The 24,726-nt window shown below is 28.5% G+C and overlaps 4 protein-coding genes across 7 annotated transcripts in view; 3 read left to right on the top strand and 1 right to left on the bottom strand.

Annotated features, from left to right (window-relative positions):
• The first annotated feature begins 80 nt into the window (after window positions 1–80).
• LOC106789727 (dolichyl-diphosphooligosaccharide--protein glycosyltransferase subunit 4) lies at window positions 81–979 on the top strand. Of its 3 annotated transcripts, XR_001382024.1 has the most exons (3): window positions 81–182; window positions 309–508; window positions 731–937. XR_001382024.1 is itself a non-coding variant. In XM_014754189.1 (1 exon), exon 1 carries the CDS (start codon window positions 309–311, stop codon window positions 411–413), a length of 105 nt encoding a protein of 34 aa, XP_014609675.1. In that variant the 3' UTR covers window positions 414–663. The 3 variants fall into 3 exon arrangements, 1 of the variants encoding a protein (XP_014609675.1); XR_001382023.1 differs by lacking the exon at window positions 81–182 and having other exon boundaries at window positions 731–979; XM_014754189.1 differs by lacking the exons at window positions 81–182; window positions 731–937 and having other exon boundaries at window positions 309–663.
• A 4,288-nt stretch (window positions 980–5,267) lies between these two features.
• On the top strand, window positions 5,268–8,745 carry LOC106789726 (tyrosine-protein kinase receptor torso-like). The gene is made up of 12 exons (XM_014754188.1): window positions 5,268–5,342; window positions 5,866–6,028; window positions 6,143–6,303; window positions 6,399–6,525; window positions 6,621–6,757; window positions 6,848–7,076; window positions 7,326–7,498; window positions 7,607–7,736; window positions 7,819–7,874; window positions 7,960–8,174; window positions 8,306–8,443; window positions 8,531–8,745. The coding sequence occupies exons 1-12, from the start codon at window positions 5,268–5,270 to the stop codon at window positions 8,655–8,657; spliced, it is 1,731 nt and encodes a 576-aa protein (XP_014609674.1). The 3' UTR covers window positions 8,658–8,745.
• Window positions 8,746–9,582: 837 nt separating this feature from the next.
• On the bottom strand, window positions 9,583–20,858 carry LOC106789732 (dnaJ homolog subfamily C member 13). Of its 2 annotated transcripts, XM_014754195.1 has the most exons (18): window positions 20,489–20,858; window positions 19,867–20,134; window positions 18,724–19,569; window positions 17,973–18,341; window positions 17,435–17,845; window positions 16,763–17,328; window positions 15,749–16,664; window positions 15,315–15,671; window positions 15,045–15,236; window positions 14,439–14,951; window positions 13,728–14,306; window positions 13,213–13,642; window positions 12,846–13,128; window positions 12,554–12,767; window positions 12,214–12,399; window positions 11,990–12,130; window positions 11,660–11,900; window positions 9,583–11,569 (listed from the first exon to the last, which is right to left on the bottom strand). In XM_014754195.1, the coding sequence occupies exons 1-18, from the start codon at window positions 20,554–20,556 to the stop codon at window positions 11,457–11,459; spliced, it is 6,693 nt and encodes a 2,230-aa protein (XP_014609681.1). In that variant the 5' UTR covers window positions 20,557–20,858; the 3' UTR covers window positions 9,583–11,456. The 2 variants fall into 2 exon arrangements, with proteins under 2 accessions (XP_014609681.1, XP_014609682.1); XM_014754196.1 differs by lacking the exons at window positions 9,583–11,569; window positions 11,660–11,900; window positions 11,990–12,130; window positions 12,214–12,399; window positions 12,554–12,767 and having other exon boundaries at window positions 12,891–12,983; window positions 13,079–13,128.
• Window positions 20,859–20,908: 50 nt separating this feature from the next.
• Window positions 20,909–24,726, top strand: part of LOC106789731 (angiogenic factor with G patch and FHA domains 1) — a 19,266-nt gene continuing 15,448 nt past the window's right edge. Inside the window, exons 1-8 of the mRNA XM_014754194.1 lie at window positions 20,909–21,018; window positions 21,282–21,483; window positions 21,562–21,801; window positions 21,875–22,039; window positions 22,273–22,429; window positions 23,070–23,230; window positions 23,322–23,764; window positions 23,840–23,939. Of these exons, the coding sequence (XP_014609680.1) occupies window positions 21,301–21,483; window positions 21,562–21,801; window positions 21,875–22,039; window positions 22,273–22,429; window positions 23,070–23,230; window positions 23,322–23,764; window positions 23,840–23,939 (1,449 nt within the window). The 5' untranslated portion in view covers window positions 20,909–21,018; window positions 21,282–21,300. The remainder of the gene's footprint in view (window positions 21,019–21,281; window positions 21,484–21,561; window positions 21,802–21,874; window positions 22,040–22,272; window positions 22,430–23,069; window positions 23,231–23,321; window positions 23,765–23,839; window positions 23,940–24,726) is intronic.

The following is a 24,726-nucleotide window of genomic DNA, read 5'->3' as shown; positions in this document are numbered from 1 at the left end:
CTTGACTAATCAATTTTGAGTATATTAATAGGTCGTAAATAAAGTACCATTCATCGTGTACATCATAAGCTCTATGAAAATCGTTCTTAATGTACGTTTGTGGTATGACGTGTGTTTAGTAAAAGATAAAAAGACAATAGAAAAAAAAGATTAGACAAATTGTAAATAATATCACAGTCAAGGTATTTTTAAATGTTACATATTATATTATGACTTAAATAATAAATTATATTACAAAATTAGATATACTTATAATATATTTTTTTAGCATAGTAAATCAGTTTTATCAGAGTATTTGTTTCTTTCAGATGATAACCGATGTACAACTTACTGTTTTCTGTAACATGCTTGGGATTATGCTATTTTGTCTAGTGTTTCTATTTCATTACATAAATGCGAATTATTCAAAATGAGTGGGCATATTTATATATCATTTCAAGAGACTACATTATAACAGTTTATAGGTTAGTCGATGATTATGCAGACCGCTCATTGGATTTCATACGATGTAAATCATTTTAATAATATATAATACGACATTAATAAATTTTATTCTTATATTATTCTTTCCCGTAACAGTTACTTTCATCGATCTTTGACTGTGAATATTAGTCTGTTATAGAACATGTTATTTTATTTAAATACAGACTTAACTTTAGCATATATTTATCATATTTTTATTTATTTAAAATAAAATGTATTTATAACTTATACGTTATTATTATTTTAGGCAACTCCGTAAATATATTTATCATGCGAGTCGTGGCCAAGTTAAAGTGATTAACTCTATTCCAAGAATTTTATTATCAAAGTACTTAGTCAATAGTTAACTTTTTGTTTTTGAAATTTGTTTCCGGAATAATTAAATTTTACACCACTAAATGAGAATTTTTTTGACGTTTCTACATTGAACGATATAACAGTTTATATTAGTGTATCAATTTTACTTATTTTTCGTATTTTAAAATTGATTAGAGTATTTTAATCGATTTGGCACATATGCTAAAATGGTTTAATTATAATATTCTTATTTATTAAAGATAAATGTACTAATGAAAATACATATATATATATACGTTAGCATTTTCTTTATGAATAACTCTTACAGTTTATATTTAATATTCATAGTGATGACATTAAAGGCAACAAACTAAGTAGCACACAATATTTTATTTAACATAATGATCAATAGTTAGCTCAATCTTTCCATTGGTTTATTTTTGATTCTTTTAAGATACATATAAATTTTATAATATTTTGACTGAATATTCTTAAGATGAATAAAGACAATGGTATAATAAGGATAACTATGGTATAAGTAATGATGTATCAAGATCGCATAAATAAAGGTAATACGTCAAAGGAATAAATAAAAAAAAAAAGAAAAAATAGTCTTCATTTGGTTTTCACATGTTAGGAAGCTCTAACACGTGAGTGTTTTAAAAGTAATACTACGAAGCGTACGGTGATGTAGTAGGGGATAACTACTACAAATACATACTTTCGAATAAAACATTGCTTGTGCTTCTTTAAAGGGGGAATCGCGTTCTTAATTTGCATGAAATACGCGAATACCTTTTAGTTTGTAAGCATTCACGCGTTAAAGGAGATATACGGAAAACGGTCTACGAATGTCGTTTTTTTTTTTAAATTATTAAACGAGAGAAAATAGATAGTCTTAAAGTATAGGTAGATCAAAGTAAAATCGATAAATCACACGCACCGATCATTTTTATTTTGTTTACTTCTATTTTTGTTTATACTTTTTTTTTTAATTTTTTTTCTTTCTCCCAACACGGTCTTTTTGTGTAACTCGAGTCATGGTGTTCGCATGGAAATACAAATGCGAGTTAATATATTACTTTTTGGATCATTAATTAGAACGACGACGTATTGATGTGTGTTGACAATGATAAATAATAATATTTTTCTTTTAATATTCCTATCGACGACTATACTGATTTATTATCAACCATTATCATCTTTCGTGAATGCCTTTGAAGTTAATGATTGTCTGGCACTTTGTTCAAACGTAAGTTAATGAAATAAAGAGGTGTAAGAAAAAACTATAAAGAAGAAAGGAAGAAAAAAGTTCGAATTTATTGAGAATAATTATTCTTCAATTAAATTGAATTAAAGAAAATTTCATTGCAAAATATTTTTCGATATGAAGTTAAAAGATGGTCACTGAATTATTCAAAAATTTAGAAATAATTTTTCCACGGATAACGTATAATAATTGTCTCTTTTAGTTCGTTTTTTATATTATTCCGTACCTTTTCTTACTTTGTTTTCTTTTTTTTTTTTAAAACACGATTTATAAAATATGTGTCTTTGCACTTCGACACCTGCGTCAACATAACCCGTCTTGGAATTTTTGAAAACTTTTATTCTATTGTTTATTAAGCTGTAAAACAGATCAATTATTGTATATTTACATATGTAAATAGATCGTAGATCGTTTAGAATCGATGAAGAAACATTTTAAAGTATCGCATATTAAACAGTATCGATATCAGACGTTATCGTTACTTTATCGGAATTATAATAAATATATAAATTATATATATATATATATATATAATCATATTTTTAATATTATAAATAAATACAATGTAAATGTAATTATGATAGTGTATTAAGTCAACAATTATTCATATTGTAAAATAATTCGTGCAATTAATTTTTCTGATTTTTTTTTGTTTTACTTACATAAGCTGTCATAATTATCGGTACATGTGTAAAAATTAAACATCATTCTTTTAGAATTGTTTTGTCACGCGACTTGGTTGTTATTAAATATCGAAAGTGTAAACAACGAACATATGAATATTTTAACATTTATTGAACTATTATTTTTATTCGAACGAATTATCGATCGCGTTAATCCAATAAGTCAAATAGTCTGATCATTCTTCTTATTTGCTTTGACGTAAAAGGAGGAGTCAGGATTTTTTTTTTATATCAAAATATATAATCAAAATTAAGATTTAAAAATAGAATTTGATTGAATTTGTGTGGAAAAAGATCGTTTTGTAGGACGTATCGATCACACGTAATGATTTAGTCTCAAGAAGTATAATAATCTAAACTTTTTATTTCGTGTTTATTTCGATATTTCTTTTTATATTAAAATAACGTAGACATAAGTTAAAAAATCAAGTTTTACTTTAATATGCATAGAGATGATTATTTTTACAATGAATCAATCATGATTTCGTCTTAAAAATGATTTTTATATACATGTAAAATAATATAACAAAACAGTAGAATAAAAGATTCTATAAAATTCTTATTCCTATTTTCATTGAATTTCATTTAAATTGTAAAAGTTATTGAAATTCATAAAAATAAAAAAACATTGTGTTACGAGGTATAATTCAACATTTTGTTTAAAAAGGATTTGAAATTTGACAATTATTGCGATCTTTTGTTTATCATAAAAGAAAAAAAAAGAACAAAAATATATATTTTTTTTAATAATAGAAAATATTGTGTAAGAGATATATTATGATCCTACATCATTTTTCTCAGTTTTTGCAACTAAATGCATTGTAAATTTTATTGTCTCAGACGAGAAATCTTTCGTACTAAATATTCTATCCATTAATGCAACGGCTTTTTCGACGTCAATGCATATTTTATATTTTACATACACCAATGTGGATATACATAGAAAGGAATCAATGAATAAAAGAGAGAGAGAGAGAGAGAGAGAGAGGGAGAGAGAGAGAGTTAAAAATGAAAAAAATGCTATGAGATTCGTCGATATTTTTTTGCACAAATACGATCTCTTTTTGTCTTCTAGAACATACAATTTAAAAGACAAAAAAATATATTAAAAGGATTAAATTAGATTACGACGAAAAAGAAGTTTCATATTTTCTTTCGAATAATTTTCGTCATTTAAATCGTTATCTCGAAACGTGTTTCATAGAATAACGATGAAAAATTATATTACCTCCATAATTTTTCACTTTAGATATATATATATGCACATCTTATTCTCATATTTTCTAGTTCTATTATTATTTATCATTATCATAGATATCATCAATAACGGGGCCCTTTTATTTATTTTTCAGGAATCGTGTGGAAATTCCTGTTACCATAAGGTACGTTTTTATTGTTCGTAATTTTGTTGTTCAGAAAGAGACAAGAAAAAATGATATTATTATTATTAATGATCGTATTTAACTCTTCATATGATCAATACATATATATAATATTAAATATACCAAGTATATATTTATTTGTAAAAAATTGTACAAATTTATTGAGTTGCCTAGAAAATTTCTATTGATTTATCAATATACATACATATATATCGATATATTTTTAAATATATATATTTCGAAATATATTGTCATTGATTTTGAATTGTTTTTTAAATCTGCACGAACTTTCTAGGCAATACATTGTAACGTTTAATTTTTATATTCATGTTTTCCAATAGACGAAAAAAAATGAGAAAAACAAAACAAAATAATATAAAGTAATGGGGACTACGAACCATAATAAATATTCAAAAGGTACGCTGTTTTAAAAGAAGGTCGCGATAAACTATGCTTTCGACAAGATATAAAATATATTCGTTCTTTCGAAATATAGTTGAGTTAATAATTATCTTTTTTCCTCGTCATTTTTCTTTAGTTTCAAAAATTGAGATACTATTGTTATTATTTACATTATTTCATCATATTAATAAATTATTTTCACAAGAAGAAATGATCCAGCTGATTTTAAACGTTTTTTTTTTTATAATTTGATATAATTTATATTCACAGATAAACGAAGATGCGAATGCAAATATCAATTTAAATTGTAGAGGAATGAATTCTATTATGATCAAGCATAATACAGGAACGTATATTATCGAGCAAAGTACAAATGATCATATTTGGAAAACAATAAAAATAGTAATTAAATGGATTAATAATACTTCAATAAGAACAAATATAAAAAAAAAATTATACGACAATGAATAATATATTTATTATTTTTCTAGAGCAAAGGTAAATTTTCTTTCTTTTCAAATTTAATATCAAACAAATCTTATAGATTTCGTTTAAGAAGATTAACAGAGAAAGGTATATCTCGACCAGAAATATCCGATTGGTTTTCAACTTACAATGGTAAACCAATTTTTTGTTTATTTTTCAAATACATGTCAGTTTGAATTGAATTCTATTAACAAATGTATATATTTCAATGGAATTTCAGTTGATTATGTACCGAAGAAAGTTTCTAACGTATCTTTGTTGAAAATGGAAATAGATAAAACCAATGTGTGTCAACTTTCTGCAGATATTCGTTTTGAACCAGCGGACGGTAATGCTAATGTACTTATATGTCATGTTATAAATGCAAATGACTTTTTTTTACTATTAATAATTTAAATGTAATGACATAAACATGACATTGTGTACATTTATTTATATATACATATATATATATATATATAGAGCATCTCAAAAGTTGCATTACCGAAGAAAGAATAATAAAAAATCAATATTGATTCATTACTAGATTTACGATATGTTTTTTATATCAATATATCAATCTTCAGTTAGAATGTTGTTAAAACAAATATTGGCCCATGATCTGCCCTCGCTCTAAATATTTGCCAAAGTAATTTATAATTTTTCAGTTTATTAAAGAAACTTTGAGACACTCTGTATATATATGTTAATACACACAAACACAGTATGTAGAATAATATTTGTTATATTTCAGATTTGAGTTGTTATTATAATGTTTTGTATTGGCAATACGAACACGATTTAAGATACCTAACAATCCGGAAGGTAATATAAAATTAAATTGTAATTTATTTTGGATTACTTACACGGAAATTTGTTTCAGGCTCCTACTTTTAATTTCCATCTTCGTAATTTAGAATTTGATCGGAACACAACGGTATATATTTCTTCTGTGAACGGTATCGATAAAAACGTCAGCGATCAAACAACTTTAACATTTGTTACACCTTCTTGCTTGGAAATGCATAATAATTTAAAGATTTGTTGTTAGTAAACGATAGATTATTAAATCATTTATACTATATTAACGCGATTTTATTATTAGATGTTGATCGTGTCGTATAAAATACATTTGATTTACGATATTTTATCACACACAGCTCCGCTAAAGGTCGAGGGACTACGCATGATAGATATTTACAAACATGATGGTCTTTACGATGTTATCGTTAACTGGGATAAACCTAGGAAAGAACCGGATAATTATACGATCCAATTGGAAACCTTTCGGAAAGATAAAATATTACTTATAGTACCTGGGGTTTGTATTACCGTCAATTTTTATTCTTATTTTTTTTTCGTTGGATCTCGTTAAAATACTATTTAGAAAATTTTCAGAAATTTGTTTTTACTTAGAATGCAACCGAGGCTCATTTTATTAATATCAAATTGGAACAACAATATAAAGTCAGTATTATAGCTGATTCCATTGGTGGTTCTAGTCCGGTATCTAAAATAATAACTGATTGTAACGTGATGTTAGGTAAATAAAATGGATTTTCATTTTTTAACAAAATGTTATTTAATTTTAATTACCTATTAATTCGTTAATTTCTTTTGCTTTTTTGGTGTGTTTAGTTAATGAATACAGTCTTTTTCAAAACATCATGATACCGTTAGTGATTATAATGACGATTTTTATATTGGTAACAATTTGCATGTTTCTGTTTAAAGGAAGAACAAATTTATGCCATAAACAATACACGCATTTTCAGGTAATACTTTAACAAATCACGTGTGCAAATCACAAATACGAAATATAATAATACGATTTTTATATTTCCTCTTTGTATGTACGAATGTAGGCTTTAAATCAAAAGGAATTTCCTACTAGTGTGCCTAAATTATTAGAAGAAAATAAGGACATATCCAACAATGATAAAATTATTTTACCATTGGATAAGTTTGAATTATCTCCAAAAAAATTACAATTAAAAGATATTCTTGGAAGTGGTGCTTATGGAATCGTTAGACTTGGATTGTTTCGGGATGATTTCGGTGCTGTTATTAACGTGGCAGTTAAAGGACTTAAAGGTATTGAAATCATTTAAAAATATCTAATAAATATACACATAAGTGTTGGTAATTGTGACAGTAGATTAATATAAGTCAAAAAATTGAAAAATTTATTAATTTATATGATTTATTTTCTGATTTATAATATAAAAAAAATTATAAAATCATATTTTTCAATTTTTTGGCTTCACAATTATCGTCACATATACATTTACATATTCGTAAATTCGTAAACTTATCTAATCAATATATTTATTCATTACAAAGATAATCCAACTGTCGATGACGTAAATAACTTTTATAAAGAAATTCAAATAATGAAATCAGCTGGTAAACATCCAAATATAGTTTCATTAATTGGTTATTGTACGATGTATAACAAACCATTGTTGATCGTTGAATATTGCTGCAATGGAGATTTGCAAACGTATTTGAGAAAGGTTGAAACTTCAAATATTTTCTTCGTTCTTTTAGAGTACGTAAATAAGAAGATTTAGTATTAGCAATTAAGTACAAATATTTTTTTTTTCTTTTTCATGTTTTTTCAGATATGGAAAAATACGATAAACGATATTCTTGATTATAAATCGCAATTTAAATTCGAACAGTGTTTTCATAATTATGAAAACGATCAGACTGATCGAACCGTTGAAAATCATTTATATGATATTCGACAGGGTAAGTCGAATTAATATGATATGTTACTATGATTTTAAATATCACATAATGAAATAAATATTTATTTAATATTTGATTAAAGAATATATTACTGCGGTCGATTTATTGAATTTTGCAAGGCAAATCGCTAATGGAATGGTAACTTTTAATAATCTATTTAAATATTATCATTTTCTGTTTTTAATTATTTATATCACATAATATAATAAATCATTATATTTAGGAATTTTTATCAACCAATCGAATAGTACATCGTGATTTGGCTGCACGAAATGTTTTAGTATGCTCTGACAATATTGTCAAGATATCAGATTTTGGTCTTAGTCGTGATATTTATCAAGAAAATGTTTATAAAAAACAAGGAAGCGGTAAATTGCCATTAAAATGGATGGCAATCGAGGCTTTGACACATCAGATATATACAACTCACAGTGATGTGTAATACTTTTAATTTATGAAATACTAATTTATATTAATAATATCCAACATTTTTTTTATCGTAAAATAATTGATGTTAATAGGAAAAAATGTTATAACTGTTTTTCTTCAAAGTATTTTTTAAATTGCAGATGGTCTTTTGGTATTCTTTTATGGGAAATAATCACGTTAGGTTGCACACCATATCCTGGGGTTCCCACAAGTAATATCTTGAAGCTTTTAAAAACAGGATATAGAATGGAAAAGCCACCAAACTGTGGAGAAAATTTGTGAGTTTATATGAAATACATACATATTATATTTTAATCTAATTGTTTAATTAGACTATTACCATAGTGTTTAAATTTTTTATTTAGATATAATATAATGTATTCGTGTTGGCATATCAGACCTCAAAGCAGACCGACTTTTACGGAATTAAAGAATGATTTGGATATGTTACTTAACAATTATACTGATAATAAATATTTAAATTTGAGTTAAATATTACAAGAACTTAAAAAAAAGAAAAGGATCAGTGCTTTTTGACAAGAAACTAAAAGAAATTATATAAATGATTAAAATAGTTCTTTTGTTATCATTATAACAAAAAAAAAAAGAATAACTATTACCATTGAGTATTCAAGTTATTACTATGTATTATCTCTTGAGAAAGTTATACCATGTGCAAAATCATTTATTTCGTAAGAATTTTTACGTACAATAATCTGTGATATAATCCCTTACACATATACGTGAGTACGTGTGTGTATGATTTCGTGTGAGAGTGTATATGTTTCATAATATTGTGTTTATATATATATATATATGCATATATATATACAATATTTTTTAATCATGATAACTCAAATATACATTGACGAAAAATGTAACTAACTTTTAAATTTTATTTCGTACTTCTTCAATTTCAATTGTGCAATTTTTAATAGCATTACACACATAATATACGTGCTACCATTTGAAATTTTCCTTTATTAATTAATGATGTGATTAATATTTTTATTCTTCGCGATAACATTAAGATTGAAAAGTCGATTCTACGTTCAGATAGACAACAAAATAATTGATGCAGGATAAAAAAGACAAAAAGCTGAAAAAATGTTTACAAAGAATTCGATTATTCGTACAATAACATTGTATCTTAAATACTGAAGAGATATAGCATATATCTATATGTATACAACATGAACTGCGTCAACTAGGCACATTTTTGCTATTGCGAGAGGAACTTTGCGTTTTCATTTTTGAGAGATAAAAAGAAAAATTAAATAATTCACGCAAATCGACTAATCAATCTGAAGTAAAGAATAGGATCGTTATTAGTTAGATGACAAATGAATAAGTAACGCGTATTTTTGTATGGTACCTTTTAAAGTACGGACAAATATGTTGGACATGTTTTCTTTTCTTTTTTTTTTTTAATATATCGCTTTATTACAATATACTAATAATTGATATGAAACAGAGATCGTGTCTGAATATGTGTCGGACAGCAGATCTTATCACCAATAGAAGATATCCCTATTACTTTTTGTACGCACAATCTCGGAGTTATATATTTGGAGAATAATATAAAAAATTTATTATATATATATAACTCCAAATTTTCTCTAATGTTAAGATGTCTTTTTCTGTTCGCAACGCGTGAGAAAAAAATCGTAGCATGGCCGAGAGAGAAAGTGAAACAGAAAGAGAGAGAAAGAGAGAGAGAGAGAGAGAGAGAAAGAGAGAGAGAGAGAGAGAGAGAGATAGAGAGAGAGAGAGAGAGAGAGAGAGAGAGAGAGAAGTACATCTTATCTGTGAACAATAGTTACAATATCCCGTATGAATCTTATATTTTTTATCCTTCCTTAAAACTATGTACAGTTTTTAATTGGAAAATTCCTTTAATCAATCGTTAGGCTTGTTTTACATGGGATACCTTTTTTGCGATGCAACGATTATCTTTTTTTTCTTCTTTTTTTTTTATAAGTTCTACGATATACAGTTAAAAATGTACATTTTTTTATATTTATAGAAAAAGAAAAAAAATATCTTAAAAAAAAGTCAATCATACATTAGATGTATTAAATGAATATAGACAGCAGTGTTCTCGTTTATACTCAGGTTTTTTTCTTTTCTTTTTCCTTCTTTTTTTGTGGACTTCGTTTTGAAAATTATCAAATATGTTATTAAACTTTAAAAACTTATAAGTCAAATATAATATAAATCTATGTCGTATAAATTTATGCTGATATCTAAATAATTACAATGAGGAATAACGAGAATACTTTGTAACGCCTAAAATGCGACTATTTTGTAAAAAAATGTTGAAGAAGACCCCAACACAAATATTATATTATATATAATACAAATAACGATGACGGTAGTATGTAGTGATAGTGGCCGTAAAAATAAATATTAATCATGTATTATAGATATTTTATAATATCTAATAACTGTAAATTAGGTCAATTTATGATTTCTCCTATGTTTATAACATAGATTCTACATTCACATAATTAAATTTTTAATTACACCAATGCTGAAAAAAAAATGTCATTTTCCGTATTATTGGAATGTTATTACGTTAAATGTATTTTTATAATCTGTGAATTTCAATCTTCCTTTTTATTGTTAGAATGGTATCACAGAGGAAATTGTTGTATTACAAATGATTATGTTTTTTTTTTTTTTAAATATTTTTGTATAATTTTTTTTTTATTTTGATTTTACTGCGAATAATTAAAAATGCATAGTGATAACTTTGAAGAATGGACAGGCCAAAATTTTTGTTCATATATATTTTCAATATTATTCATCAATAATATTTCCAATTCTAGATATGCGATTATCCAAGAAATATTATTAATAAATATTTCATACAAGATCATAAACTTGCGATCATTAGTAAGTATACATCGCTTAGAATAAAAATAAATCATATTATGTGACTATCAAGTACGGCATGAAAGTTATTTTCGAATAACGTTTGATATAACAAACGGATATAATTATACGGATTGGCATAGTTTGCATAAACAAATAATTTTTAAAATAACTACGTAAATTATAATAATACATTATTTTTAACTCTTATAAAGTGAATAAATGACGTGCTCTTAAAAAATAGTAACGATGAAAAAAAGTAGCTCAACCGAATATTATTCAATTAATATATTCCTTTCTTTAAATAGCCAAAAATCACAGACAACATAGTCTCTATATCAGTAAGATAGACCGACAGGAATTTTATCATTGATAATCTCACTGTCTTTTGTACGACTTTCGATGCTACCTATATCAGATGCTATCGTTTCTAATTAAACTATCTTCCTTGTCAACCGGTGGTGGACCTGTGGTAATTGTTGTACTGGGTCCTGCTGTTAAATAACCAGCGGATACTGGTGTTCCAGCTGGATAATAATTAAAAAAATATATTTTTTTATTAACTATATTTATATTTATATTTAAATATAAATACAGATCTCAAAAACTTATCTCACCCGTTATAAAGCCTGAATTGGAGGCATTTGTTAAAAATAAGTCATGTCGTTGATCTTTGTATTCTGCCCAGACACTAGATTTTTCCAATATAGCATTAACCTTTTCACCTAAAAGTAAGCTTCTCGTCATTGCTTTTAAAGCTTTCACTATTTGCGCTTTTGTCGTAGCAGCATTATCGATAGCATCTAATCGACCTTCCAATATATTTAAGAGATATGGCACCATTTCAGCTTCCAGTGCCTAAATACAATTTCAACATAGACTCTATTTTAATTTTTTTATTTAATTATAAGGTATATTTTATATCTATGCTTAACGATGTAGCACACCTGTTTAATAAGTCTATCCTCATTCGTAGAAAATAATCTATTTAAAGTTTCGCATGCTATTGCTATCATATCCCGTCTGGATTGCATAGCATGTTTTAATGGACTTATACATTCTGTTTGACAAATAGATGATATACAAATCTAAAAATGAAAGAAAACAAAAAATATAAATAATACAATGATTTTAATTAGGATCGTCATATTTTAATATCAAATGAATTTACCTCGCTGGTAGCTAATTGATGTAATATTAATATTGCTGTTTTGTATACAGAAGGTTGATTATTCTGCATTGCCATTTGTCTGCATAGTCGTGGTATATGGCCTAACGATGGTACTTGATCTGCTAACATGGGTTGTGCTTGTAATAAACATACCAAAGCTTGTGTTGTAAGCTCTAACATCTCAGACTGAAAAAATATATTATTATATACACATAAGCACACTCATATATTATTTGATGATGATTATGAAAGTGGTCTAAACTATATATTTTAATAATTGATTTTTACATAAGATAAAATAATTCTTGTTATTTCCAGTTAATTATTTTGTAATTCTTACATCAGTCTTTTCCTTAGACATAAATATTAGAATAGTGTCCATAAGTTCGCTTAAAAATTCTTTAGGCTTTCTAAGAGCCCATGCAGGACTAGCTATAAATAATCTGAGGTATACGCCACCCACTACAGGTTCATTTGTAATGATATCAATATTATTCTGCGTGTCTGGTAACTTCAATATTGCATTAGGATTTCTTCTTTGTAATGCGAAATATCTATTTAAAAAATGATTATAGATATAGTATATAGCTTTTTCAATGATCCATATTATATTTTAATTATATAGAACATACTCATCTTTTAATTCTGCAACAATTCTTGAAACTCGTCCTTTGGATTCATCGTCCCAAATCAATTCTGGATTTTCGTGTTTCGTTTCAAACATGTTTACACATTGTTTAGGTGCATCACGAATTGCTTCACTAAATAACCTGGGTAAAAATTTAGATAGATCTAATTTCACCTTTGGTCCAGCCAATTTATCTGAAGACATTTTGGCGAGCAATTCAGCCGCTGTTTCTCGTACCTGAATATTACTTGAATTGCAGAATAAATCAAGGACATAAACAACAGCTCCTAAAAATATTCATTATCAAAGAGTAATTTATATACATATAATATATGGACTTTTGCATAGTTTTTAAATGTATGTACACCAACCTTTGGCCAATGCTTCCTTTACGATCTTTGTTGAACTCATTAGTGCATATAAAGTTTCTAATGCGAGAAGTTGATACTCCTTTAAACTGTGCAAGCATAATAGTAAATGTACTGTCACTTCGTTCGCTGCGATATCACTGACACATTCTTGATTTTTAGTTACATTACTGATTACTTCAAGTGCACTTTTTTGCACTAATTTGAAATTGTTACAATTAACTAATCCAAATAATAATTTAAAATGACCCATACACTGTAGTTCTATTCCAGGATTATTTTTAATTACATTTCTTAATGCTTCTAGAGCCATTACAACGTGTTCTAATTTTTCTTTATATTCTTTGCCTAAAGTAACACTTCCAAGAGAAGCTAAATAATCCGATGATTTGGATAGAAACTCGAGCAAATTTATTGTAAAGCTTTTTGGATCCTGAAAAAATATTAAAATCTTATAAATTATAGCATATAACAAAAGAATGAGATAGTAGATAATAATCATATTACAGTAATTTTACCTCTATAGGAAAGACTGGCTGTTCATTATATACTTTAACAAATATTTCACCAATAAGCAATTCTCCAGCATGAGCACTGTACTTAAAATCACTGAAATCATGTTCAAAGTTTTCGTTACCGTTCAATCTTTCTAATCGCTTAACTTCTAAATATTCGTTTAACTCGGCTCTAGTTCCATTATCCCAAATTAAATAGGGGTTTGAACAATTAGAGTTTAATGTCTTTAATATCTCCTCTGGCTTGTTTTCACTAAGCCGACGAGCAAGATAAGGTGTTAAAAGACTTTCTAAAGCTGCCACTGTGACAGGATTAGTAGGTGTTTCGTTTTCTCCTGTCATATAACCACCTAGTCTAGCGCATGCCTTGACAGCTAATTTTGCCAAGTTATTAGCAACTTCTTGTCTATTTTCATCTTGAGTTCTTTCGACGCCACCTTCTTCTAATGTATAATCGTAATTAAACATAAATAGTAACAAATGCCACAAAGCACCAGATTGAAATAGCTGCATTTGTAGAATGCTATCTGTAGCAAGTGATGATACACATTCGGTAGCAACCGAACATAATTTTGTCAAATGCTGTCAAAAATATTCAGTTCAATGTTAGATCATATTTTATAATCATTAAATTCAAATATATTAAAATAATGTATAAACTGTATATCATACTAGATATTATAAAATTTTTAATATATTTATCAAGATACTTACTCTGAAATGTAATATTCTGCATAAATCTTTAACCAATTGTGGTAATTCAATGATTTTATCTCTGCATCCTCTAAATGAGCCAGCAACAGCAAAACATTTGGTAATGTGCATACATACTTGTACCGCAATATCATTGGATTTACTTGATTTGTTCAAAACCGAAACACATCGAGTATAGGCATCAAGTAAAACCTCTAAACCACCTTCCCTTCGTAATTCTTCCGCGTTTAAAGCAGAACAATGAACCGTATGATATGCAAGTTCACTAGCAGCAGCCAATAATGGTGCAGACTTTGAAAATAAACGTTCATCGTCTGTTTCTAATTTGATCGTTTTAATTAACTGAGGATAACCAGCATATTTATATGGCCTAAGTTCTTCTGAATACCTATGAAAAAGAATACTTTGTGTTCTCAAAATAAGTACTATATTATCAGGATTCGGGCCGTCGATAGTCCAACAACTGCGACTACATAAAAATTCATATGCTTGATTAACTGCCTCAAATTTATCCTAAAGCAAACAAATATATTATATATATTATATACCGTACAGTTTTGATTCTTATAGAAACCATACTTTTTAATGCTAGAAATATGTATTTACCCTGCCTTGAGGATTTTTATCTGGATGATACATTTGAGCTAATTTATAATATGATTTCCTAACGTTTGCTTCATTGTGTTGTTCTCCAATAGGCAGACCTAATACTTTATAAGCATCATCGACTGTCATTAAGGGCGGTTTTTTCTCTACCTCTTTTTTCCACGCATCCAATACATCTTTTAATAATTGCACCTGTATCAGTAGTAATAGATAGTATATGTATCATAATATAATATAAAGAAATGCATATTATATATAATTTCGACTTACAGGCTCAGGTATAGGCCATTGAGGAAATTTGACAGTATCGCATAGATGTCGAAGATAAAATATTTGACAAAATAATTCATTTTCCAATTGTGGATACCTCACAGCAGGTATAGCTATGTATTGATACTTGGCCATAGTATGGCTTCTTAATTTCGGAGTAAAATCGGCAATATGTGCGGCTATTTTTTCAATAAGCATTCTTCTCATTTCAGCATTCCAAATTGCTTCGGGAGTATCAAAATCACCTAGAAATATTTGTGCAAATTTCTCTGCACCATGATTTTCTAAATAGCTGACCATGGCATCAGGTAAAAGTTGGCCAAGAATGCTTCGTTGCATAATATCGGAAGATATGTTCTAGAAATATGATTATAATGTACATTAAGATTGAAAAAAGTGATTGTGATAATATGATCATTAAACATTCGACATACATCATCGCTTCTAAAAGCCTGTTTAATGTGTGTCAATTGTAAAAATCTTGCTATAGGTAGAACATTGGAACCAGTGTACATCAATATAAAATAGAAGACACCGGTGAGATAAATTTTAGAGACATCTGCATTGTCGCGCATTATTTCGCATAATAATGTAGCGACTCTTTCGACCAAGACGGGATCAAAGGTTAGTAAGAGTTGTACAATATGTGGTAAACATTGAAGATCTGACAAAAGACGTTTAACACGTGGCAACGGCCTAATCACAGCATCGTCCGCATCTCTACTTGGAAAGTATTCGCACATTTTAATTAAAATATTTAAAATCAAAGTTGCTAATTCACTTTCATTGATTACTGGCATTCCTCTTGCGACTAAAGTCCACTTCAATTGTGGTACTTGAGATATCATTCTCCATCCATCCAATCCTTGTGCCCAAACCTTTGTTTTATAAGTTATCTTATTTGTCGTATACAAATCTTTTAGATCTTTTAAACTTATGGGACCCTTACGCGTGTCACCATCATTATAATACCATTCTTTTTCCATTATCCTCTCTTGTTGTGGACCTGCTTCTATGACATTAGTTTGCGTGGGTACCACAGCACGAGAAGTATGTAAATGTGCTAATGTTAAAAGATCTACGAGCGATCGTACTCCATTCTGATCCATTATTTCTTTAACGTTTCTTCTGTGTAGAATAAGTTTTTTTATGAACATAACTAATCGATCTCGCTCCATCCTATCGGTGCACCGATCCAACATTCCTACTATATATTTTGTGTCTGAGAATGGTCCAATATCTTCGTAATATCGTCCATACACTATAGTCATTGCTTGCAAGCAAAGGCACTTCATTTCGACTTTTGTTGTTAATAAGAATCTATGGTATAAGTCATTAAAAAATTCATACCTATAAAAATAAAATAAGTTAATATATATTTTATTGCTATATAATCTTACATTTTAAAAACATCTTAATATATTATTATTGTATATTTATTTACATACGATTTTCGAATTGGACTGTCTGGGCTATCTTTTTCTAGTAACAGCCTCAAGTAATAATCTCCAATTTTGACTTCATCTGATAGGCACTGATATTGCACTTCGAATTCTCTGTAATTCCATGCAATCAAGGTTCCACCTGCTAATTCTTTATCCGAGGTAAATGCACGTATTTCGTGATCAAGAGCAGTTCTTAATTCTTCTCTTGTTTTATGATTCCATATTAAATTAGGTAACGAATGATCTTGATTGAATTTATAATAAAACAATTTCCAGTTTGCTTCAGACTTAATTCTTTCTCTGCGTTTTCTTAAGACTATTGGACGTTCTTTGATCTTTTCTCGTCTTTCTATACCGACACGTGCACCCCAGTGCTGAAGAGCATGTTCCACATGCTTCTCAACTAATCGCATTTGACGCTCGATCATAATCCATTGCGGACTTTTTTTATTTTTCGATGCATGGTCTATTGCTATTTTTAAATTATCACGATTATTTAATCTTTCTTCTTCGAGGAATGAATCAGGAACTTTTTCGCTGGAGTCTAAATAATTTAGCAAACCAACGGGCTATACAAGATAATATATAAATAACATAAGTTTTGTAAACAATATAAATGCATGAAAGCGAATACAAAAGTTAGTAATTGCTTTAATTATAAGATAATAGTTTTACCATAATTCGTTTTAATAATCCCATAGCAGTAGGATGTCCTGTCACCCATAATCCTACTAAATGTCTACATAGTTGTCTATGCGTTAGAAGTCTACTGTCACTGCCAATAGTAAAGAGGCTATATAAAAGGTGCCTTGGTAAAGCTCCTTCGGCAAGAGCTAATTCTTGCATTTTTGCAGCCACTTCAGGTGCACCTTCTTCTATGATCGCTCTCATTATCAAACCAGCCCCTTTTACAATAGCCAATGATGGATGTTGGAATAATTTGAAAAGTGATCTACCTCTTGCTGCAACCATTTCTAAAAGGTTGTCGAAATGTTTGCCATCCGTGGTTTCACTGTATGGTACACATAATGCAAAAGTTAATAGATCAAGCATGGCAGAAACTACTAAAGCACCAGTGCCATGATTCTGAAATGTTCAAAGTATATACTTGAAGTTTCTTTTTAAATTTCAAGACTAAACAAGATACGTAACATATATGTATATATATTTTTATATATAAATATATACAATACATATATATTGAAGTACTTACAATATGGTTAATCCACATTTCAAGTAAACTTTCTAAAAATTTGTTACTACTAAGCAGACTGCTTTTGTTTAATTGTTCTTGCCTTAGGTCACAATCATCGTGCATTGGTTGCATAAGTGCACAGATGCAATCTATAGCAGCCTGCGTAACGCCACAATCTTGTCTTTTTAATGCCTTTACAACTCTATTACCGATAGCTTCTCTAAATCCAGGTAAAGAGGTGAACGCATTGAATCCAACTTTACTTGCTACCAATCTTCGTATGGCATGAAACTGTGCTTCGATCTCATCATTCCCTTCTAGTTCTTTATTGACTAACGTGCTTAAGGCAGCAAGTATAATTTTCTCTTTATTCTCAGTAAAAAGTCCCTGTAAGTAGTTATTCATCACACTGTACAGTTGAAGCTGTAAGCTTGGTACAGTCCATTCAAGCGGTGTACCATCCTGAACAAAGGGAAAAAATCTCAGTTTGCATGTTTTCTATGAATGATATCAGACAGAAATACCTCAGTTCAATTTTTTTAATGATGTCACAGAGATATTTATGTTTCTAGTAATAGCAGTTTCCCATTACAAATTATTTAGTACCCATGTCATTATCGATATAGGCATAGGTTCCGAGATATTTCCGTCTTGATCAATTGTAACCGCTTCAATGTACTGTAGGCCTATATTGTTAGTTTAAATATTAAGACAAACTGTTTACTGAGAAATATCTTAATTATAATTATCAATATAAATGTTCTCTTACATCTTGAGTAATCGAATAATTGAGACCACTATATGGTATATTGGCATTAAATCTTTCCAGAATTTCTGCAAAAGTACGTCCTCCTGGTGGTTGTTGTAAAAATTTAACATGAGATATTTCTACTTCTTCATCAACGGGTAAATTAAGAGGTCCTAGCCTCTTTCCCCTTGCAATTGGATACATTCTTACATGAGCATCTCTATTTCCAGATGCTCTTACACCGTCAAGTAACGAAGCTAACAAAGAATCTCTGTCTGTTGCAGTATAACTTCTTGTTTGTCCATTTAAATATTGTATCGTAAATAATTGTGGATTTGCATTATCACGAATAAGGGCAAAAATATCTGACAGTGGTCTTAGTGTACAAATATTATACGTCTGTGGGTCCCTTTCCAATAAACAACTGTCGGAAAGACAAAGCGTTCTTTTTTGTGGTTCTGAATGTCTGGGTGAAATTTTATGAACAGTAAATTCTGAACCGCTTGTAATATGTTCATCATTACTAAATTTCCCTAATCTTTGTGCAATAAAATCATCTAATTTTATTGGTTCCTTTAAAACTTTTATGTTAATTCCTAAATTATTTATTGCTGATTCCAATAGCTTCTTTTTTATTTCCTCCATATGAGTAGATGCAAAAAGATGTAAACGTCCAAATCCACCACAAACAATCACAAATCCATTAGGATAATCTTTCATTGTTGCAATGCCTTCAAAATCTTTATAACAATAACTGGAGAGTACCATGTTCGTTGCAGGATCCAGTTGATCAAGACTGTATGGAGTTACTTCTAATACTACTGGTAATCTTGTATCGGACCAATGACATTTATAAGCTTGATATCTCTATAAATAAGGAAGATATCGCACTACTAAGTAAGTTTATTAATATTCAGTTGTAATTTTTATTAATTATAGTATGCCATTTGGAAATCTTTAATTTTCGCTATATGAAACATCACATACTAACATAACAGGGTGAGTAATGTATGTTCATCAAAAAAATTATATATATGTATATACTTATATATGTATTCACAATGATAAAAAACTGATAGTAAATGATACTATCTCATATGTAGGTATATCAATGACCATATGGCTAAAAAGTATAGGAAAACACATACAGAACCGATGACTCACCAGAATTTCTTTTGGTTTCTCTGCAAACTGATTTCTATATTTCAGTGCTTCTGTTAACAAATGTGCCCTATGTTCAGAACTAAATTTCATTGTATCAACTTTACGTTCTTTGCGCATAGTTATACTAAATTCATAGGAACCCAACTGATGCTTGTTTGTAGGTTGTACACTAATAAAATCAGAGTATTCCCATTTATTAGTGACCTCTAAGGTCCCAGGATTATATGTCGTAATACCCATGGATCCAATGGAAAAAATACGTTTGTACCTAATATAAATTTCATAATAATTTATATTTATATGCATTTCCAATTAAAAGAAGTTAAACATTCAAAAATATAATCTTTCAATAGTTTCATCAATTATTATATCGTATAATCTTTGTCAAATATTTAAATATTAATAACATAGTTAACATTTTATAAAATGCTACCTTATCTGAATATGATAGAATAGATATAATGTACAAAATATACATGCTAACAAAGTTTTGTAAAATGGATTATAAAAACTAATTTGTCTAAACTGTCATATAATTTAATTGAAAGAACGAATATTGAAAACAATCTCTACGAAATAATAGAAAATAAATCTAACAATCTAAATTCTACTATAGACTTACTTTCCCTTCCATGAATGTTTGGTGACCAGAAAGCATGCAACATCCTGGTTATCCTTTAATGGCATCATTGTCTCATGTCCTGAAGATGCAACAAAGATACAGTTTTAAATAATATTTTAACAAAACACTGCCCAATACTTGCATCTGCCAAGTAGTATTAGAGAACATTCGCAAAAGGAATAAAAAAAACCGTATGTGAGTCTTTATGTTATAATACGAATATGCAACACGTAAGGTCAATTAAATTTTAGTAATTATTGATAATAATTAAACTGCGCGAACTAATGAAATCTTAACGCGTTCTCTTGCGCTTTCAACAAACAAATGTCATTCTCAAGACTTCCGTTGGCCTGGGAGCAGCCATCTTGAATCAGGGGTGTAACAAACAGCTGTTTCTAGATGTCGCTACATATGTTCCATTAAAATTCGTCCAGATTCATTGTTAACCAAGTTAAAGTAAATATGCGAACGAATTGCATTTAATTCTAAAAACATTTTATTGTTATCGTTTATTTCAACTTTATACAAAAGTTTGTATAATTTGTAAATACTGCTTTTAATGTTTATTATTAGAAAATAATATTTATTTGTCCGGTTTTATTATTAACTAATTTAAGTAAATATCCAAGCAAATTGCATTTGATTTTGAAATGATTTTATTGTTATCGTTTATTTCGACATTATAACATTAGGCATTGCTCTTAATGATCTTACTATTAGAAAATAATATTTCTACTCGTATAATTGTAATTTTATAAGACTTTGTTTGCAGTATATCTGATTCTTATTGCAGCGAAGAAAAAGAGAAAAGGATGATGGATCATGGTACGCAAAGCGAAAGCGATGAAGGAGAAATAAAATCTGATTTTGGAGAAGATTTAGATGAAGAATTGCAATCCTTACCACATGTATTACAACTTATCCGTAAAATGCGTGAGAATATCAAGTGGCAACGTAAAAAGATAGAAAAATTACGTAATAAATTACAAGAACAGGTATATGTAACATAATGATAATGTCTTAAAAGTAATCTATCTTATCGCTTACTTACTAATATTGTTTTTTTTTTGTAGAAAAATCGAAATCAAATGCGGAATAAGAGTTTCATAGAATACGGTACTCAAACAGATCCTTTAGAATGCGAAAACAAATCTTTAACATTAAATTGGGATTTAAGTAATAATACAAAATCAAATAGTCTTGTTGAGCAAGTAAAGCAAGTAGCAGAATCTGCTTTATTGCAGAATGGTTTTGTATATGAGGAAACTTCTGGATTATATTACGATTATAGTACAGGATATTATTATGACGCTGTCAGTTATTATTGTATAAAGTCATATTAATATTTAATTACATAATTACATATATTAAATATATATTTTATAGAAACAAGGACTTTATTATGATGGAAATTATGGATTATATTATTATTACGATGAAAGCAGTAAAACATTCAAGTTTCACAGCCATGCGCATGCAGTTGAGAATAATATTGCACATTCCCAAGAAATCAAAATGGAAGAAAAATCAGATAGCAAAAAGGCAAACAAGGTTAATAAATAATTTAAGAACAATGGTATAGATATAAAAATATGAGAGTAAAAATTGTAAAAATGTAAAAGTTACCATCTGCTGTATATATTTAACTTTTATTTGGTTTCAGGTTTCGGATGAGATAAATGAGTTAATAAGTGGACTTTCAAATATAAAAATTGAAAGATACAAACGTCATGCTCTAGGTAATCATCTTAAGCTTTTAATATGCACACATATCTCTCTTGTAGGATACGGTGAAAAAACGCAAACTCGCTCAAGATGGAGAGAAGTTAAGAGATGAGTCTGAAGAGGGTGAATGCTCGGATAGCGATAGTGAACAGAGCTCTTGTAACATTACACCAGAATTGTCCACTAATAGTGAGACTGACAATGAGGAAGAACGAGGTTGAATTATTATTCGTTTTTTTTATTTTTTATTTTATCGGTTTTCGTATTATGTTTAAATATGTAGAATCAGGTATGGAGATAGCGAAAAAAAGTTGATTATAGATTTTGTTAGTGAGTATATTGTGGAACTATCAGTATGACCAAAAAAACGAATAAGTATTTCTTAAAAATTAAAAAAATTATAAAATCAAAAGAAACTTCTTAAAGGCTAGTAAAGTAGGAATAACGTCTTAATGGCTAGTAAAAATAACATCTTAAACGACTAGTAAAGTAACGTCTTAAACATCCTTTCGTCTGGTCGATCGGCTTATAATTGACTCTCTTGTCTTTCTTTTTTTTTCTTTATCTTTGTCACAACGGCTTTGCTGCGTTGTTCCACGTGCCAATTAAACACACACACACACACACACATACACGCACATTCATATTCACCTAACAAAACGAATCACTGCACCGCACGTGCCATTGCTTATCGACTGCGACCCGACAAAAGGAGAGTTTCATGTTTCGTCTCCACAAATATATTTACTAATTGTAAGATACAGATAATAATTTTATTTAGTCAAAAAATTATCATTCAATTTATAGTAATAAATAATTATATATAAATATAAATGTATTTTTTGTTTTCACACAGATATAGCAAAGACGTATCCACCATGTATGAGAATCATAGTCAAAGAAACAAGCCTTCCAAAATTAAAAGTTGGCTCGCTCTTCTTCGTATCATACACAGGTGGTTCAATGGGTAAAGAAGGAGATCATTCTGTTATAATACCAGATATAAATGTCAGTAAGGTACGTAATAAGTAAGATTTGAAATATTATTTTAAACATACAAGATAACAATCCGATTATATAATATTTATAAAATGATAAATAATTTTAGTATCACGCACGATTCCTCTACAATGAGAAAACGAATTCTTATTGGATAGTAGATTCAGGATCGAGGAATGGTACATATTTAAATGGGAAAAGATTGTCTGTGGCTAAACAAGAGTCAGAGTCATATGAGATAGTACATGGTTCAATAATTCAAGTGGGTAATACAAAATTGTTATGTCATATACATAACGGAAATGAAACATGCGGTCACTGCGAACCAGGATTAGTTCAACACAATGCAAATACAGAAGAAAATGTATTTTCGAGAAAGAATATTCATAAACAAGAATTAAGAAGATTAAAAACAAAGTTTGGAGTAGAAAAAGATAATGCTACGTCTGCCAGTCAATTAGCAACTGGTTATCGGGATAGAGCTCAAGCTCGTAGACAGCGTGTTGGTTCATCAAATCATCATGCCAAAACTGAACAAAGCTCTATCGAAACGTGAGTGAGACGATTAAATGTTACATTAAATTATGAATTAATAATATCATTCTTATTTGCGTATTTTTATCACAGATCGATAGCAAAAGATAATCGAGGATTCAAGTTACTATCTAAAATGGGATGGTCCGAAGGTCGTTCCTTAGGGAAAGATGGCGATGGTAGAACCGAACCGGTAAGTCTTTTTTACTTTTTAAATAAATTGACCCATAAAATAGTGGGGTAAATTAACAAGAGATAAGCGTAAGAATAAATAATCTGAAAATAAATAATACTGGCGACACTAGTTTAATTTAACACGTCGACTGACACTCTAGATTTGCAAGATTTTCTCAGGAGGTTACAAAAGAATAATAAAATATATCATACTTAACTTTTCTAATATAATATATATATATATATATATATTTTTTTTTATAAAAAAATAAAAATATATAAATTTTTAAATAAAAAATTTATAAGTATCCAATAGTAAATTTCTTAATTCATGATATTGTTTAATTATAGCTATGATATTCAAAATATTTTAGCTGTCGATATTCATTTCATTTTAATTCATAATTAAATATTTGACGAGGCAGTCAACGTATTAACAGAAAAATCTAAAGAAAGAAAAAAAAAAAAAAGGAAATTATACTCTTATCTCTATGGAATGTGATAGATAATTAAAAACGAATATAGGTCAGTATGTTAAGCATAAATAACAGTTTAATGTTTCCCTTAATGTAAAATCCTCAAATGCAAAAGATACGATCTAATTTCTTAATACAAAAATTCGCTCCTTCGGTCATGTATCCTCATCACATTTGTAGATCAAATTTAATCTGAACTGTATATTTGTTCTCTCTCTCTCTCTCTCTCTCTCTCTCTCTCTCTCTCCCTCTCCCTCTCTCTCTCTCTCTATCTCCCCCTCCCTCTCTCTCTCTCTCTCTCTCTCTCTCTCTCTCTCTCTCTCTCTCTCT

Source organism: Polistes canadensis, unplaced genomic scaffold (genome assembly GCF_001313835.1).
Source record: "Polistes canadensis isolate GaletaPanama2010 unplaced genomic scaffold, ASM131383v1 scaffold_199, whole genome shotgun sequence".
In the NCBI taxonomy this organism is placed as follows: Eukaryota; Metazoa; Arthropoda; class Insecta; order Hymenoptera; family Vespidae; genus Polistes; species Polistes canadensis.
The sequence above is the reverse complement of the archived record's forward strand: the minus strand, read 5'-3'. Positions and strand labels throughout refer to the sequence as shown.

Excerpts from the sequence above, each read along its gene's own strand:
- LOC106789726 (XM_014754188.1), top strand. The coding sequence starts at position 5,268 with ATGGAAATAGATAAAACCAATGTGTGTCAACTTTCTGCAGATATTCGT. Across the intron at positions 6,029-6,142 it reads TAATAATTTAAAGATTTGTT|CTCCGCTAAAGGTCGAGGGA; the intron begins GTTAGTAAACGA and ends TATCACACACAG. Across the intron at positions 6,758-6,847 it reads AACAATACACGCATTTTCAG|GCTTTAAATCAAAAGGAATT; the intron begins GTAATACTTTAA and ends GTACGAATGTAG.
- LOC106789732 (XM_014754195.1), bottom strand. The coding sequence starts at position 20,556 with ATGATGCCATTAAAGGATAACCAGGATGTTGCATGCTTTCTGGTCACC. Across the intron at positions 18,342-18,723 it reads ATTATTCGATTACTCAAGAT|GGACTTTTTACTGAGAATAA; the intron begins GTAAGAGAACAT and ends AACTACTTACAG. Across the intron at positions 17,329-17,434 it reads GATTATTAAAACGAATTATG|CCCGTTGGTTTGCTAAATTA; the intron begins GTAAAACTATTA and ends TATCTTGTATAG.
- LOC106789727 (XM_014754189.1), top strand. The coding sequence starts at position 309 with ATGATAACCGATGTACAACTTACTGTTTTCTGTAACATGCTTGGGATT.